Below are 17,821 nucleotides of genomic sequence, written 5' to 3'. Positions count from 1 at the left end.
AGGTGGCAGGTTTCCCGATACCCCCAGCTTAACCGAGGCTTGACCATTTGGACGCCTAGTGGGACAAGACACAGCCCACAGCAGAAGTAGCTCCTAAAAACACTCCACACAGACAGCAATCGGGGGTGGTGGGTACAGACCCGTGGAGTGCTGTGTGAGGCTGTGGGAGGATGGAAGAGGCTTGTGGAGGGAGAGCGGGGAGTAGGTGGATGCGAGCTCAGTGCCAGTGAAATGACCCAGCGATTTTCCAGAAGTTGCATGAGCACAAAGGAGGTGGACAAGTGACAGGGACCCTACCACACAGCCAGGGGTCCCCCACCCAGCAGTGCCCAGCTCATCCCATTGGCCACTGCTTTCCTGTCCCCAAGGCTGAGCACAAGCAGGAACAGAAAACAAACAGCCCTGACCCTCAGGATTTGGAAGGGAAGTGTCTGTAAATCCGATTTTTTTTTTTTTCCAGCTGGTCTCGTGGCTGTAAGAGCTCAGTGGGGGCGAATGAGGCAGAGATTAGCTCCGTCCACTGCCTCCCAGGCTGGTGGGGTGGCACCTCTGAGCCCTGCCCTGACACCCCAGGGGTGGCAAAGAATGTTCCCCGATGCTCAGCCCTGCATCCTGCAGTGGGGAGGCCTCAGGGTCTGCTGATGGCCAGTGGTCCCTAGACTGTACCTGACACCAGCATTATCCTCGATGGCCATAAGTGGCCTGGTACTGCCATGGTGCCATTTCAATGGGGGTGGGGGTGCGGCAAACCTGGCTTGCCAACCCCCCTGTTGCACCCCAAACAAGCCATCATCCAGAATATGCCTGCATCCCCCCAAAACCCCAGCCCAGAAGGATGGCTCCCCCCAAACCAGGGGTGTCCTGGGAAAGAAGCATGGGGCTGGCAGGCTGCCACAGCCCCATTGGTCAGGGGGTGCAGACATCCCCGTGGGCCTGGCTGCAAAACTAAACCCCACGGGTGACAGTGGGTGGATGGCCGAGGTCTGTGAGCAGCCACGGGCTTCTGGCAGGCTGAGCCCGTGCCCTGCCAGGCCGGGGGGCGCTGCTGGCTGGGGGCTGCAGCCCCCGCGCCGAGGCTGCAGAGAAAAGCCACAAAACCTGGAAAGAACAAAACCAGCAAAACGGAAGTCAAAGACGCAAGGAAAGCAGGCACGCGGGGCCGCCCGGCCGCCTCGTGATCTCTTTAGTGGTGTTTATTCCCCTTTCCCGGAGGCTGAGTCACTGCCCGGGCCGCCGGGGGTCGGGCCGGGGGCCGGGGGGCGGTACCCCCAGCTCGCACCCCACGTGACGCGGCCGGTGGCGGTTCGGGCCGTCAGCTGACTCGGGGCGCTGCAGCGGGGTGGCCGCGCCTACAAAAACAGGGCGGGCGGGACCCGGCGCTGTCGCGGCCTCGCAGCGGCGGGATCTTCTGGGCTCGTCACCCGCAGCCAGCACCGCCGTTGCCGCCATGGGCCCCCGCGGCCTGCTCCTGCTGCTCGCCTTGGTAGGGCCCTGCGCGGCCCTCATCAGGTGAGCCCTGGGACGCCCCCGGGGTCTGGTTGAGCCCCCCGGGTGGGGTAGGGGTTTGGGAGACATGCGCCCCAAGGTGCTGGTGCGATGGTGGCCTCCAGACACCTCTCGCGGCCACCCCCTTCCAGGGGCCGCGTCCTCTCCTCGCCTCCCGTTAAGGCAGCGGGGACTCAGGTGGGGACTCGGGCCCTGCCCATGGCGGGTGGTCTCTCCCTGGCTTTCCCGGTGACCTTTGGCGGCCACCTGCCCTCAGCCTGTATCGTCTGCTTTGGGAGAGGTGCTTGGCACAGCACGGGGGTCTGGCACAGGGTGCTGGTGGGAGCCCAAACCTCGTCCACCCTATGCTGGTGGGTCCCCTGGTTTCAGCGGAGCTGTGCGATCCCTCTCCCCGGAGAGACCTCCCCACACTCCCTCCTTAACAGGTGCGTGTTTGCCTTTCCCCTGCAGGATCCCCCTGACCAAGTTCCCCTCCATGCGGCGGGTCCTGAGTGAGGTGGGCAGCGAGATCCCAGACATGAATGCCATGACCCAGCTCCTCAAGTTCAAGCTAGGCTTTGCTGATGTGGGGGAGCCGACCCCGGAGATCCTGAAGAATTACATGGATGTGAGTAGCTGCTGACCGTTTCCCCCACTGTGGCAAACCCCAGTGCAATGCTGACAGAGTGGTCATCACTTCTGAGGGTACCTGTCCTGGGCTGGTAGGGGGACATAGCAGCATCACTGTCCCACCACAGCTGGGAAGGTGAAGGAGGGAGAGATGTTGATCCCGCAGGAGAGATTTATGCACCCCGTGTGTTGGTGGGTCGTTGCTGAAAGTTGCTTCCCATCATTGCTAGACTAAAAATGCTACTACTAGTAATATAATTATAATAATAAACAGCCCACTGCCACCCAGGCAAGAGCTTTGCAGCTTCTCTGACCTGTTTCCTTTCCCCTGTCACTAATTAACAATCGTAAATAGGAGCCCTTTTGCTTGGAGCCCTTTTTAGCATCTCTGACATGCTTGGGCTCCACTTTCTGAAGACAGAGGCATAAAAATCGTACTTTGCTCTGTGGGGCACTGGGGCATAAAAGACCCAAGCATGGGGCAGGTGGAGAGGGCTCAGACTGCACACCAGTTTGCTCTGGGAGTGGGTATGCTGAACCCTTCCTCTTGCTATCATTCATCTTCTGTGTGGCCTTTGGAAAAGCTACTCTGTACCTCTACCTTCTTGGTAGCTTAGGGACCTTCACGGTAGAAGCAGCGATAAAAGGAGAAGCCAGATAAAGGACATGAGTTTTGCCCTTGCCTAGCTGCCAAACACACGCAGGGTTTCCTATTTCTGGGTTCCCTGCTGGGTACCCTTGTGGCTCTTGGGGGGTGTGAGCATTGGCCAGCAGAATGAAGCTGATGTGTTAATTCAGGATCTTCCCCCCCTATTCCTTTTCCCCAGGGGCTCTTGTCACCCAGCCCACACTGTCCTGCCAGGACTGTGCTGGGAAGGGCCACTGGTGTTTTAATGGTGGTGTTGAAAGCCAGAGCACTAGTGGTTGCACCACGGCATTGTCTCTTACAGCCACAGCTTGGACCACCACTTAGGGAAGGACTCTGCTCCCTTGTCACAAGTAGACCAGCCCAACCTGTGCTGGGAGATAATGGACTGTTGGGTCCCTCCCAGCTTAGCTGAAAAAGCTCTTGCTACTGGAGGAGCTGTTGGGATGAAAGGCATAGTCTCCCCTAGACTGCTCTGTATGGTCTCCACCAGCCCTTGGGACCCCTCCTGCGTCTGTGTGTTTGATGTACGGGTCCCTTATACCAGGGGTTAATTTTCAAACCCCAGCAGTAATTTCAGAATCACTGGAAGCAAGTGCTGTTTCCCCATTATGGCTAATTGTGATGGATTATTAATTACTCAGTGTGCAATCCCTGCAAACTAAGTGCACAGGAGGTGAGCAGCTTTGATAATCCTGTTTTCTTCCCCACCCTCCCACCCCCTCCCTTTAATTAGGTACACAAGGGGTTTGGAAAGGTTGAGTTCCCTTGGTAGCAGTCTGTTCTCCAGACCTTGATCCAGCTGCTTGCCAAGCATGACATGGCTCTCTGCCCCTTTTTGAGGGCTGGGGAAAAAAGGGTCTGTCTGATACCTGCCAAGCATTCCCTATTTGGTCTCTCCCTTTCGGATAGAGGGATGCCCTCCTAACATCTCAGGCACCTAGGTTTCTTCCAGTCTCAGCAGAAATGCACTCGCAGGTCATGGCGATATCCATCAGATAGCTGTGCTACAGGGACTTATGTCACCTCATAGCCATAAATCCCTCTCTGATGGTGCTGCTAGTGCCCTTTTCTCCCTTCAGCTTCTCCGAAGTCTTCTGGTGCCCACAACTGAGCATTTTATTCCTCCCCACCCCAGGGACTTGCCAGCCTGCACTGGGAGCCCCCACAGCTGTACCTCCAACTACAGTGGGCAGAGCTGCTGCTCACTGCAACCCACAGCTCCTCTGCAAACTCACCAGCAAAACAGCTTCCCAGCCAGTTTCAGCTTTTCAGTAACGCAGGTGTTTTGCTTGGCTTTGTCCCATCTTTTTTCTCATGCCTGTAGTGATCTGCATGCTGGCCTGTAGACCTTCCCCCTTCTCTTCTGTCACATTGCCCCATGCCAGAAGTCCTCCCCTGCAAGCAACCATCCCATTTCCACCAATTTATCCTTTTCACGCATTCTGTAATGAGATGTGAACACTGAAAGGGAGCCTCCCTTCCGGAGGACAAATGCTGGGAGCCCATCACTGCCAAAAACAGGAGGAGAGCAGTGTCTAGTTAAGAAGCTGGTTCCTTTCTCAATCCTAAGAGATTTTTTTTTTTGGTCTTTAATCCCTGCGTTTACCTGGCTGCCTCTGATCATAGCTTCCTTTTCCTGCTCTGCAGGCCCAGTACTACGGTGAGATTGGCATTGGGACTCCCCCTCAGAAGTTCACTGTGGTCTTTGACACCGGCTCCTCCAACCTCTGGGTGCCATCTGTGCACTGTCACCTGCTGGACATTGCCTGCTGTAAGTGTCACTGGTGCCAGCCATGGCTCAACAGCTTATCCTTCACCATAAAATGCAGATCCTGGCATTGCAAGGGGAGAAACTGAGGCATCAGCATGAGAGGTCTTTCCAGAGGCTGATGGGCTCTGTAGAGTCAGAGCTGGAAATAGGGTCTCAATCCCCTGCATCCATCCTTCATTACTCCCTTCTGGTTTTTGTCCCTCTGTGTTACCCATATATGGCTTCAATCCCTCCCCAGCTGCCTTGGCCCTGCAGCTGGGGAGCAGCATCACAGGTTATGATGTTTCTCCCCAAATTATAGACTGACACTGCTGTTGCCCCATTGCGAAATGCTGGTGGAAAAAAAAAATCAGCTTCTTGCCAGATCTGATAAAAACTGTCCTAGTTTCTGGTTTATTGCTGCATGGAACATGTGCCTGCATGTTTATGGATTTATAATTATCAAGAGCCAGGTAGGCACGATGAGATGAGAGAATGTCTTAGGGACTACAAGTTTTTTTTTTTTTTTGTTCTGTGACATTCCTATGCAACAAATGTCTACAGCTAAAGGTGTCAAGTCCAGCTGTGGCAAAATGCCATTTTAAAACCAGAAGCTGTGCTGCCTAAGCAGAATAGAGAAGCCTGTGGAGCCAACAAACGCAGCCATGAAAGGTAGACCACAGTGCTCACTGGGGACAGGGAGGAAATTTGGACTTTTTGTATGGCCCTGTAGTACCCAGAGGGGAGACAAACATTTTTGTACATGTGAAATGAAATTTAGGACACTGGTAGGGTGGTGAGGTCCAGATCTGGTCTGTCTTTGGGGTTCTTGATCTGCAGTAGGGAGCTGGTTTCTCAAGGCAGTGGTGTAGGACGTGCTGGGACCAAAGGGCTTGTTTTACAAGTATGCAATGAGTCTAACCTCCTGCCAGGCTGGGATCCAGACAGCCCTGCCGGGGAAGTCCCCGTATGGCATGTTGGTTTCTGTAGGGCTCAGCTGGTTTGTCCTCTGCCACTGTCTGCTCCGCTTAGCGAGCAGCTACAGAGCTGAGCTGGCTGGGCTCGCAGTGTGCCGCTGCCCAACTCGTGACTCAGGAGGAATCTGCAGAGGAGGAATCTGCCCAACCATGAAACCAGGGATATCTTACAGTTCCCAACCCTTCCAAGGAGAAAAGCAGGTTGGACTAGGGGAAAGCCTTTCTCCTCTGCAAATGAAAGAATATTTTGACCTCTCTCTGCACAATAAAAAAAAGTATAAAAACATTTTCACCTAGTGTTATCCATAAAGTGAAAATGTTAATGCCCAGAACAGGCTGTATTTAGAGCCACTGTGGTTCTCCATGGTACAGGGGGATTGTTTCACTCTGCTGTCTAATGCACCCTGACACACCAGCAGTGTAGCCTCTGGCTCTTAATACCTGATGACCAAATCTGATTTAAGAGCCAAATTGGATCTGCCCACCTAATCCCCCAGACATTGGAAATGCTTACCTAAGCATTTCAGGCTTGGCAAATGCCAGCTTCAGGCCCACCTTTGCATTGTTGAGTGTCTGTGTGTCCAGAGGAGCTGGGTGTTGTGGGGTTAGGTTATCAGAGAGCCCTATGTTTGAAGGAGCACTGATGTTGTATGTCTCCCTGTGTCCCCTTCCCTGGCCACAGTGCTGCACCACAAGTACGATTCCTCCAAATCCAGCACCTACGTGGAGAACGGCACTGACTTCGCCATCCACTATGGGACGGGGAGCCTTTCCGGATACCTCAGCCAGGACACTGTCACAGTGAGTAGCAACTGTCCTTGTCATGGGCTGCCCCCACCTGCTTTCAGCAGAGTGCTCAAAGCTGTTTGATTTCAATGAGTATCGTTTCTTGAGTGTCCTGCTCCTGTTGAGTATGCTTCAGCACCACGTTTCCAAGTGCTTTGAAACAAGGTGGTGATGACCAAGGCAGGCAGAGAAGGGGGAGGGTATTAATCAGCAGGCTAGGAGCGGGGACTGCATGCATGGTGCCCTGCAAACACGGTCTGTGGTCATCCCATCAATTCTTTTCCCCTGAAACCTAAACTTTCCAAGCCCAAGAGTGTGTCAGCACCACTGCAGGCTGCTGGTGGTGCCCAGCTTGTTCCTGGCCAATATTCATGTGGAAGTGGACATTCATGCAGGCAGTTGCCCAAAAACCAAGCAGAATGGGCTCTTTGCAGCCCCATCCTGTTCTGGTGTCAAGGATGGTGTTTAGGTTTGCAAGGATTGTGTAACACCTGGGGTGGGTTCCCCAGTACCATTCAGGGCCCAGCCTGAGGTATCTGGGTTGCTGGTGGTTCCCTTTGTTTCCTTTTCAGCAAGTGAAGGCTGAGCTTTCTGCCCTGAGAAGGGTACACACCTTTTACAACTGCCTCCCAGGTAGAGATGCTCATGAGAGTTTGCCAGCTGCTGAACATCAGTAGTGCATGCACTCCCAGGTTACTTGGTCTCTTTTCAGGGATAAGAGCATATGCTTCATTCACAGCAGGGAGACAAAGCAAAAGTTTTGAATAAGTACAAAAATCTAAGGATTTGGGATTTTCAGTATTAGGTTCGTCTGAGAAGTATGGGCTTATCAGTTTCATCAGTATCAAAAGAAAAATATCCAAGAGGAACCCAAAGTGGGTAGCTCATGCAAGGAACATTCTTTAGCCTATCGTTATAGCAGGAAAATTTCAGGCTAGCCTGGAAGCACCAGCTGTTACTTCTGTGCCACATCCAAAGACAACAGCAGGTCAGGCTGGGTGCAGGTCTGTCTTTGAGGGAGAAGGCTTTTGATGGGCTCAGTGAACCCTGAAAATCAGTGCAGACAAGGCTGTGGGGGGAGGAGCCACAGGGGGCTGCCAGCAGCTTTGCACCTCTGGTTTTGTTTTCTGCCTCCTGCAGCCCACTGACCTTTGGAACCATTTCAGTTTCATTTCCTGCCGTTTATTTCCTGCATCCCTCAGTTTGTTTAGAAACACCCCAACATAAAAAATGCTGCCCATCTGAGCCTTGCCACAGCTCTCGCCAGGTGAAGGCACCCTGCACGTAGCATGAATTCTCTTACATTAGGTTTGCAAAATACAGACAGAGCAGGTGGAGGCATCTGCGTTCATCCCAGTAATGGAGCGGTGCAGTGAGGCAAACAGTCAACTTTATTGTCCTGTGAAAGTGTGGGCTGGTTTAGGCATTTTCCAGCTTAATGCAGGGGCTGAAGTGAGTCAGAAGGAAAATTGCAGCTTTTTCTTTTTTTCCTGGTTTGTAATTATCACCCTAATGCCTGCTTGCTAATTAGCTCTCCAGTTTCCAGCGGCTCGGAGGAAGGATTTTGTGCCTAAGCTTGTTTGGGAAGTGGGGATGACACTTGGCAGCCAGCATGGCTTGTAGCATTTGGCTTCTGTCTGGGCAGAAGCAAGAGAAACCTCTTGTGGGGAGCCTGAGCAGTGTCACACTTGTGGTATGCAGGAGTGGGGGCAACTCAGAGGGTTGGGGACTTTCAGCTTGGACACCAAGATGCTTCCTCTGATGCAAGCTCCCAGTTGGGTATAGTCTGAAAATGTAGACCTTGAAACAGCCTTCAGGGTGACCCTCTCAGCTTCAGCCATCCCAGAAGCTGGAAGCAGCCAAAGCAGTCTATGGTAGGTAGTGCTGACATCTGACCGAAAAATGCTGGTTGGCAGGAAGTCCAGAGTTCTTCAGCCCAGAATTTTTTTGGAGAGGGTGACAAGCTCAAGTCAAACATCTTCTCTCCACCTGTGAAGAAATGATGCCAGGTAGCATAGCACACCTCAGTGCTGCTCTCTCTCTGAAGAGCACTGGCTTCAGCCAGCTCTCTGTTGCTTGAGCATGTCAGCCCTATGTCGCAGCTCGACCTTGGGATGTCCTTCAAGGACAGCAGAGGAAGCATCGCTGGCTGTGTGGCATGATGCCTCTCGCAAGGCTGTCTTCCTTCACCATCCAGCACTTGCCTGCTCAGCTGAGGCCGCTAGCACACCAGGTGAGCTGCAGGGTGCTGACACCTGTCTGCAGGTTCTGGAAGGTGGCCACCACGCAGCCATCCACTGGTAATGATTTTTGGTCGCTGGTGTCTGGGTGGGAGCCAGCCAAGGGACAGAGACAAAGGATCTGTCGCCTGGCGCCAGTGCTCTGATAAAGATGCTCTTGGGTTTCAGTCCTGCTAATGACCAAACGCAGGCAGGGTCTGCTGAGACCCCACCACTGGGCAGATATCTGCCTCCCTCTTGGGATGTGCAGCCACAGCAATATTCAAACAAACCTTGCACTCGGTTTTATTAGTTTATTAGTTTTATTAGCATTTTATTTTTAAGTGGAAGCCTTATTGAACTTTGAGCTGCTGCAGGACCAGCGGTGCCGGGTGTCAGAGCAGCGGCTTTCATAAACCTGTGGCATATAGCTGGGTGCCGGCAAGCGGATGCATTGCTGCGAGCTGTTTCGCCCCACATCCTGCCCTGTGGCTTTTAGCTTTTGCAAGGCTCGATTGCCCTTTCCTAGCGCAAGCCTCTGATACCATTAAAGCTAACACCGCCCATCCCAGCTTTGCGCTGTCTAACCCTGGAGGGATATTAGTAATTTACAGGGATCGTTATCTGCCATCAGGTAGGAGAGGGCAGCTTTTTAGTCCAGCTTGGTTCACTACAGGGCTGCTAGCTTCAGGCTGAGAGGCTGAAGTTGTCCTAGCATGGATGCTAAAATTGCCCATCATCAGCCAGAAGCTTGAAAACCTCCCAAACTGCTAGAGCCAGCAGACATGTCCTGCTTCCTGTCAGCAGAGCTATCCTGCTTTCTGTGAGCTCCTTCTTTCCAGCAATCTGCCCTTGTGAGGCGTTTCAGCTTACCAGTGTGGAACACCAGTTCTTCTTGTGGCTGGCAAGAGAGGTGACCTTTGCATTCATAGTACTCGGCTATTTTCATGCTTCCGGCTCAACCTCACTTTCCTGGCTGTGTCTTCTGCCCTCCCATGGGAAGTCTCTGCAGGCTGGGTCTTCTGGGAGATGCAGCAATATCCTGGGGATGTTTCTTTTGTAGTTGAGATTGCAGGGGTTATTTGCAGAGGTGAGAGGAATTTGTGCTCCCAGCTGGGAATGGAAGCAGTACCTGAGGACACAGGACACAGAGATGACTTTAGAAGTTGTCCAGGGTGGGGAAGAGGATTAATGGTGCAGCAGAAGAGCTGTTTGGGAGAAAAGGGTGAAGTATGCAATAGGGGAATAGGGGAAGGAATATACGGTGAATATACGGGTGACAAAGTGATATAGGGCCCTCTGTGCAAAGAGGAGCAACTGCAAAATGGCACGTACAGTGCCGGGATCCAGCAAAAGGCTGAAAGTGCTGAGTGAGGTGAGCAAAGGGAGTCTGCTGCTTGTAAGAGTGTGTGGGGCTTTGCCACAGGAGGAGGTGGCACTGTGTGGTCAGAGTGGCCTGCCAATCCTCCTCCCTGCCCCGCTTCCCAGAGAGAGTGGCACCAGGGTATTTGGTTTCTGCAGCTGCTTTCAAATGCAAGGGTGAAAGCAGGCAGGAGCGTGGCAGCGCATTGAGAGACATGCTATTGCCTGTGTTCAGTGCGATCCCATTTCTACCCTGGTCCCCTGAGTCAGTTTTCTTTACAACCTGCTTTTCCCTTCCCTCCCCATATCCCTTCAGCTTGGTAACTTGAAAATCAAGAACCAAATTTTCGGGGAGGCCTTGAAGCAGCCAGGCATCACGTTCATCGCTGCCAAGTTCGACGGCATCCTGGGCATGGCATTCCCGAGGATCTCTGTGGACAAGGTCACCCCTTTCTTCGATAACATCATGCAACAGAAGCTGATTGAGAAAAACATTTTCTCCTTCTACCTGAACAGGTAGTGTTGGATTTGGTGGGGCGCCTCTGGCAAGCCCAGCTGGGCGTTTCTCTATGCCTCCTGTTAGCACCTCTTACCATGTGCCAGTTTATGCCTTGGCCAGCAGTGTTGGGGAGGTCTAAGCAAGGTCTCCTTGCTGGAGCAGTCAGGCCAAAATCCCTTCTGTTTACTGCTCCGAATTAAGACGGGAAGTAGAAATGCAGCCATTTTACTGATAAAAAGCTGGGTAGATCTGCTACCAGATATCTCAACTGTTGAAGATACAGAGGATGTTTCCAGAGTGAAGAGAAACAAAAATATACAGGGTTGTGATCATGAAATTGCACGTTGCTAGTGCAGTCCCTGTTAGGGGTGTAAACACAGCCCCAGTCTGTTGCCAAAAATCCATGAGCAATGTGGCCACCATCATGTCACATCATAGGCAACCATGCCCCCCACCAGCCGTCACCACTCAGGAAATCCTCCTGCACAGCTCCCAGTGCCTGCATACCCACAGCTGCTCCCCCCAGGACACCCTGTCATCCTCCTGGCACCACAGGGTGGACTTTGAACTACTTTAGCCCTAAAAGTAGCACACCAAGAATGGGGAGGGCAGAGAGTACTGCTGCTGGCCACTCAAGTGCCAGCCCTCCCCCATCACCATATTTCTTCCCATCTGCTCAGTAGTGAGCTTTTTATCTCACGGTAACCTTGAGGATTCAGCTCTGAGGCTGCTGGCTGGTGCAGTAACCTAATGCTGCACCAGCCATGTCCAGCCCTGTGCAGGTGCTTGTTACAGACTGATTATTTGGGAGGTTCCCTACACCAGTGCTTTGTTCCCCTTTGCTGTCTCCCTTCTCTACAGTGAGTTTCTTCAGGTGTCCATGTGAAAGCATGAAGCAAAAAGCTGTAGTATGCTTCAGCTGGGCCAAAATATTCACATTTCCTCACCACAGCCTATCTTGCAGTAACTGTCCTTATCTTGACATATTACAGCACAATGTAATTTTTCTGTCTCCAATGCTGCTAATGCCATTCTTCACCCTCAAGCACCGTAGCATGTATTCTAGGGGCACGTGGAGGGGATTGTTCTTGCCCTGCCTCTGATGTTCATGGGTTTGTTTTTGTTTTTTTTTTTTTTCCAGAGACCCCTCTGCTCAGCCTGGCGGTGAGCTGCTCCTGGGAGGGACTGACCCCAAGTATTACAGTGGTGACTTCAGCTGGGTCAATGTCACACGCAAGGCCTACTGGCAGGTCCACATGGATGCGTAAGTCCCCCCTCCACCCAACTACATGCATAGGGACATGCATGCAGACAGCTCATGCCTGTGGTTGGGCTAAGACTCTTCCGGAAAGGGAACCATCCTTTATCCCTGCAACACATCCACAACAAAAAAGGCAGATTAAAATCACACCCTAAGTTTGGATCATATGTTGCTGGAAGGGGAGGAGAGGCAGAAAACAACAGGAGATATTCCACAAAATCCTTTCCTCTAGTTTATGGTTTGGCGCCTGAAGATACCTGCTGTGCCCTTGCAAAGAATGGAAAAAAGCCAGCGCGTCCTCCTTGCAGGCAAGGCAAGCCCCACACATTAAACCCCAGCTTTGCTCAGCTCTCAGTGAGACCTGAGTTCCACGGCTCACTTGCACACAGCTCCAGAGGAGCAGGATAAGGCCCCAGGAAGCCAGCCCTTGACTGAAGGGCACGGCACAGCAATCAGTGCACATTGTTGGAGGCAGAGGGGAGGAGAGCAGGCTGAGCTGCAGGCCCGCCAGCCCTGCGGTCTATTCTGAGCTCTCCCACGTGATGGGAACTTAAAAGTGGCCTGCGATCAGAGTGTGTCCTTTTCCCAGGGATGGCATCCCCCCCGCACCCAGTGCAGGGTTTTAATCTTCCCCCAGCCCTGATGCATTGGCGAAGCATGGCAGACCCTTGGCTGGAAAGCTTATCTGTATGCACTGCTGTGAGATGCGATGTGGGTGAGGAAGCTGAGCAGCTCTTGTCTTGCCTCTTGGATGTACACAAACCCCTCCCTTGCCTCTCACCCCCTCAGCCATCACACCACCTCTTTAACCCTTTGCTTTTTACAGTGGCACAGGTCTTACAAGTCCCTAATGCATCACACTTATCTGGCTCACGTGCCCATTAGTCATGGTGTTTATCAGGCAGTGTACGCGAGCAGCAGTCAGGGCTGCCTGCAGAAATGCAGTAACGCGCCAAGGCACCTGCTTGCTCAGGGGCAGGCAGGGCCCTGTGGGGAATCAGGGGCTCTGCTCTCTCAGTCGGTGCTGCATCAGGGTTTCTGAGTACCTATCCTTCCTGGGTGTCTGTTCCAGTGCTCCCTTGCGTGTCTGCGTACTGCCCAGGCTCAGCTGCCTTCAACTGTGTGCTTGCTGCTCCTCACAGCCTTTGCTGGAAGGCCTCTAAGGGTTGTCTTCTGTCTGGACTCTCTCTCCAGGGTGGACGTTGCCAATGGGCTGACTCTGTGCAAAGGGGGCTGTGAGGCCATCGTGGACACAGGGACCTCACTTATCACTGGTCCCACTAAGGAAGTAAAGGAGCTGCAGACAGCCATCGGTGCAAAACCACTCATCAAAGGCCAGGTGAGGCCAGGCCGGGAAGGTGGGAATCCATGGCTATTGCAGCATCCATGCTGATGCCTTGCTTTGCACCCAGTTGCTGCTAGAGAGCCCAGTCTCCTGCTCCCTCTGATCTCCGTTCTCAGCCCCTGCTCCTGGAAAGGCCCCTGGCATAGCAGGGACCCTGCTGTTGTTTGACCCCAGGTAGCATTCAACCCTTTGCTGGTGCTCTCAGTAGAGGGCACAGTCCCATGAACTTCAGGGCACTTTGGGTCATGTCTGCCACCCACCTCTGGGAGGTGGAGGAGAGGGGGTGTAAGTTGCAGCTGAGGTCAAGGATTCACATTAATGTGAGTCCAGAGGCACTTTAGTACAAATGTATTTAATGCAAATGACAATCCTTCCCTGCCAAGTGTTTAACCATCTTAGCTAATCTCACAAGGTCGTCTCTCCTCCCTGAAATTGTGGAGGAACAGGGATTATAAGAACCCTCTAGGAAGGATGCTCTGCTCTGAAACCTCTCACAAATCACAGAGCTGTGAGCACTTGCAGGGAGCAATGTGGGGAGACCTCAGCCTGCAGCAACAACTGACTTAGACCCACCACCCTTCCCAAGACTGACCAGTGTTAATTAAACTGGCTTGGTCCTTTTTGTCACACTGCGGGTCTGTCTGTGTCTCTAGGCTGTAGTGAGCCATGTATCTTCCTGTGGCAGAGGAAAGACCACAGCTTTACTGCATTGGTGCTGTACCCTGGGGCTCAGCAGATCCAAAAGCTAAGGATGCAGCCAATGGATGCTGGATTCACCTCTAAAACCCTGTGGCCCCTCAGCTTGCAGCCCTGGGCAGGTAGCAGCCCACTTACCCCTGCTCAAGCCTCTTTTGCACCCCGAGATGAGCAGTTCTTAGGAAGAATGACAGCAAAGATGTGGTTGTGCCCGGGGCAGACAGTGCTCTTTCCTGAGGGCATGGGAGCTGCTGTCTAAGTCTAAAACCTTTACTGTTTCTGTTTCAGTATGTGATTCCCTGCGATAAGGTGTCATCTCTGCCTGTCATCACTCTAACGCTAGGAGGGAAGCCCTACCAGCTCACCGGAGAGCAGTATGTCTTCAAGGTGTGTCTAGGCAGCTTTCACCCACCCTACGCTTCCTCCCCAAGGCCTGACTTTTGCCTTCTCCACTCAAACCTCAACTGTGAAATCCAGAGCAGCAAAAGCAAGGCTGGAGCTGGCACTTGGGAAAAAATCTGAAATGCTGGGATGCGGGGGTGGTGGCACTGGCTGATGGACCCAAGGAACCTCATTGCAGTCCTGCAGGAAGGAGATCCCCTGCATGATGCTCATGAGGAACAGCAGAATGGGAGAGAAGGAGCAGGCAGGCTGTTGCAGGACTTTGTACAAACATTCTGCCCCTTTCTATGGGATTCTGGTGCCATGAGGCCAGCCCTGTCATAGCAGAGGCCACCAGTTGGCATTTAAGCTATCAGAGTCAATTTGCAAGGACCATCTTATGCAGAATCTCAACAACAGCTCTAATTCAGAGTTGTGTGAGTCGGGAGGTTTATGGGCACATGTGGCTTTACTGGATGCTTTGCTTGCTGCCTAAGGGCTCTGGGAGGGGAAGCTGGGTTTGGAGCTGTGGGAGTGGTGGGTTGGGAGTTAGTTTTGCAAGCTGTAGATCTCGGGCTGGGTGAGGCTGAAGCACAGCTGGTGTTGGCAGGTGTTATTGCTGAGCCTGTGAGGTTAAGGAAAGGGGAGGATATCCTTGTACTGAAGCTCTCACTCTTCTCTCTAGGTTTCTGTACAAGGAGAGACCATCTGCCTGAGTGGCTTTTCAGGCCTTGATGTCCCACCCCCTGGGGGCCCACTCTGGATCCTGGGAGATGTCTTCATCGGTCCCTACTACACCGTCTTTGACCGTGATAATGACTCTGTTGGCTTTGCCAAATGTGTCTAAGCGCCTGACCCCACTGCATCTGCCTCACACACACACACATGCACAGGAGCTGTAGAGAAAGATTACCAGGATTAGAAATCCAGTGAGTGGAAAGGAAAAAAAAAAAAGGAACTAGATTTAAAATTACATGGAAAATAGTCATTAGTGCCCTGCTAGCTGCTTTTTTTCCCCTCTGTTGAGTAAGTGGTGCTGGGAGGTCTCTAGTTGACAACGCCAGCTGGAGTAGCCCCTTGCTTTACTGCTAGGTCTTCCAGTATTTGTTTTTAAGAATGATTCTCAGAGCTGAACAAGGCCCTCTCATGTCTCCCAGCCTTGGTCTCTTTCCTAGAGGGTCAGCTGGCTGGAGCCCGGCCCCTCTGTTCCTGTGGAGAGGCTGTGCAGCTGCTCTTGGGTTTGGGCTTCTGCGTGGGGGGAGAGGGATGGGGAAGGGGTTTACTTCTTGCTTTTTCACTGATGAAGTGGGGGAGTGGGATGGAGGGAGAGTCCGTCTCCATCACCTCTCGGTGGTGAGCTGAGGCAGTGATCACTAGGTCATTTCTCAATAGCTTTGTGCTGGTTTGGTCCTAGGAGAGCGCATCCCAGGCTGGAGTGATAGGGAATCACGATAGCATGCCCAGGAGTTGATTTTTCAGAGCCCAAGGGCATTCGTGGTGTGGTTTTGTGTTTTGATGGCAGCAGTGAGAGAGCTGGAGACATCATGTGCCTGATCTAAGAAGGCAGGGATTTGTAGTGGGCTTCAGCCAGTGGGACTCCTCAGGGAGTAGCGGGGGTCAAGATAGCATTTAATAGAGGTCACTTGAATTCATAGTCATGAAGGCCCAGCTTTCTGCTGAGCAAAGTCACTTGACACGGGTTCTCTTGAGTTTGGTGAACTTCTCTCGGGTTCTTTAAACCACAGATCTTCCCCTCTCTATCTGCAGCCAGTGAGTCAAGAATAATGTTTCCTAAAGCAACTAAGTGATCTAGAAGTTGAAATCACACTGATAAAATCCATAGGTGTTTGTCAGCCATGTAAGATCTTTTGGAAACATTATTTGCAGTGTTTTGAACTGCCCAAAGCTCAACAGACAGCTGGCAGAGCCAGCAAGCCTCCCAGGCAGGAGGATGCTGTGGCAGCTGCTGGACATACATTCACTTTCTCTGCTGCCTTGTCCTGAAACCCAGATGTCCGTATCACCCTCCTTACCTGCTTTCCACCTTACTAACACTGGTGAGAGCTCTGTATTGCAGAGTCAGGCACGATCTTGTAACTGATGCAGCTGTGCTCGCAGATTCTCCTGGACAGCCGATCCCTGTGCATATGGAGCCACTTGCTTCAATGGGCTGGCGTCAGTGGGCAAACACTGGTGGAGCTGGGAGCTCGATAAAGTGAGTTTTAAGCACTACTGGAAAGCAGAAGAGAGCCTGGCAAGAGTCCCAGCCTGTGCTGGGAATGAAAGACTCTCTTCACTTTCCCAGGGCACTGGATCAGGTCCTGAAGTTAGGGAGTGGCAGCAGGTGAGGGGAAAAGCTGCGGGTGGCAAGAGGACTGAATCAGTACCAGCCATGACCCTAGACAAGACAAAACAGATGGTAAAATCCTGGCTCCCCAAAATTCACTGATAATCCTGACAGCAGTACTGGGGGACCTCGAAAGTTCCCCATGAGCAGTGGGTGAATAGATGGTTATGCCCAGTGAAATACATATAAATCATCCCCAATATTAAATTCTCCACGGGTATCAGAGGCACGGGTGGGGAAGAGGTTCTGAGGTGAGCTGTTGGAGGACAGCAAGCACATAGCCTGCAGATGTCCCCTGTCTCTACCCTCTGCAGCTGATAGGTTTGGCTTTATAACCATGCCATGTGCTTTGGAGGGCTCTGGTGTGGGCCGTGGGGACAGGCCTGGACACAATTCTGATCTGTGTGTTGTCTCCTGCAACCATGGATGTGACAAATGCTGCTCCCTAAGCTTGCTTCTGCCTGCTGTAGTCTTCACCCGCAACCCTGCATCTGGTTGCTTAAGCACATCTGTTGCAGACGGGCTAGAGAACAGTAGCACGTTACCCCCAAAACAAAATCATCAGTAGATACTCCAAAATCAGCAGATATTCAGCACCTCTCTGGAGGGACCCAGTTTCGCATCAGTTAAGTGCCCTGAGATCCTCCAAGGCCTGCTACGTTGTTTACCAGCTGCAGGATTTCTCCAGCCTGGAGAGACAGTGACAGCCACGTGGGTACCCGCTAATCAGACATGATGTGGGGGGGAAGCCTGACATGGAGCTTGCGGTGGGGTTTAAACGTCTTTGGCATCAGATTTAAGGGGGATGTGCAGTGCAACCCTGGAAAAAAAATCATCAGGCTGTGGTTCTTCTGGGTATGCGATGCTTTATGCCATCTGCATTGTAGCCTCTGCAGTAACCCAAGGCTGGGCTGGTGTCTGTCCTTGGGCAGGCAGGAGACTGCTGCCTGGGGAGAGAACATGGTCCAGAATGGTGCCCTGAGTGACATACCTTAGGATAGGATGGAGGAGTGGTTCGTCTTCCCTGAATGGGTCTCCTCCCATTGTTCTTTTATTTGCATTTTTAAACCAAGCTCTAACAATGTGACTGTTTTTGTTTTAATCTAATTTGCTGTCAGAATTACTGTCTCATCACAGAAAATGGAAATGAAAATACAGTATTTTCCCCCATTACCTTGGAGACTGGTGTTTCCTTAAGCAGTTTGAGATGCCAAACTCTCTTTCGGTGTCCAGAAGACTGTGTCTCCCTGACCTGTTGTCTCGCTATGCCTGGTCACCCACTCAGGTGGACCCAAACATGATTCTAAAGGGCTACTTCCCTTCTCAGATATGGAAATATGCTGGGAACCTGTCGGTTTTCTCTTTTTCAATGTATTAAAACACAACTCAGACTCCTCAGGATGATGTGATGGTATCACCTGCCTGACCCAGCAC

General features: G+C 52.3%; 1 protein-coding gene across 1 annotated transcript; it reads left to right on the top strand.

Moving 5' to 3' along the window:
- Positions 1 to 1,264: 1,264 nt before the first annotated feature.
- CTSD (cathepsin D) lies at positions 1,265 to 17,560 on the top strand. The gene is made up of 9 exons (XM_065065115.1): positions 1,265 to 1,509; positions 1,957 to 2,113; positions 4,412 to 4,535; positions 6,174 to 6,292; positions 10,175 to 10,374; positions 11,499 to 11,621; positions 12,813 to 12,957; positions 13,948 to 14,046; positions 14,726 to 17,560. The coding sequence occupies exons 1-9, from the start codon at positions 1,448 to 1,450 to the stop codon at positions 14,885 to 14,887; spliced, it is 1,191 nt and encodes a 396-aa protein (XP_064921187.1). The 5' UTR covers positions 1,265 to 1,447; the 3' UTR covers positions 14,888 to 17,560.
- Positions 17,561 to 17,821: the final 261 nt, after the last annotated feature.

This window comes from Columba livia, chromosome 5 (genome assembly GCF_036013475.1).
Source record: "Columba livia isolate bColLiv1 breed racing homer chromosome 5, bColLiv1.pat.W.v2, whole genome shotgun sequence".
In the NCBI taxonomy this organism is placed as follows: Eukaryota; Metazoa; Chordata; class Aves; order Columbiformes; family Columbidae; genus Columba; species Columba livia.
The sequence above is the reverse complement of the archived record's forward strand: the minus strand, read 5'-3'. Positions and strand labels throughout refer to the sequence as shown.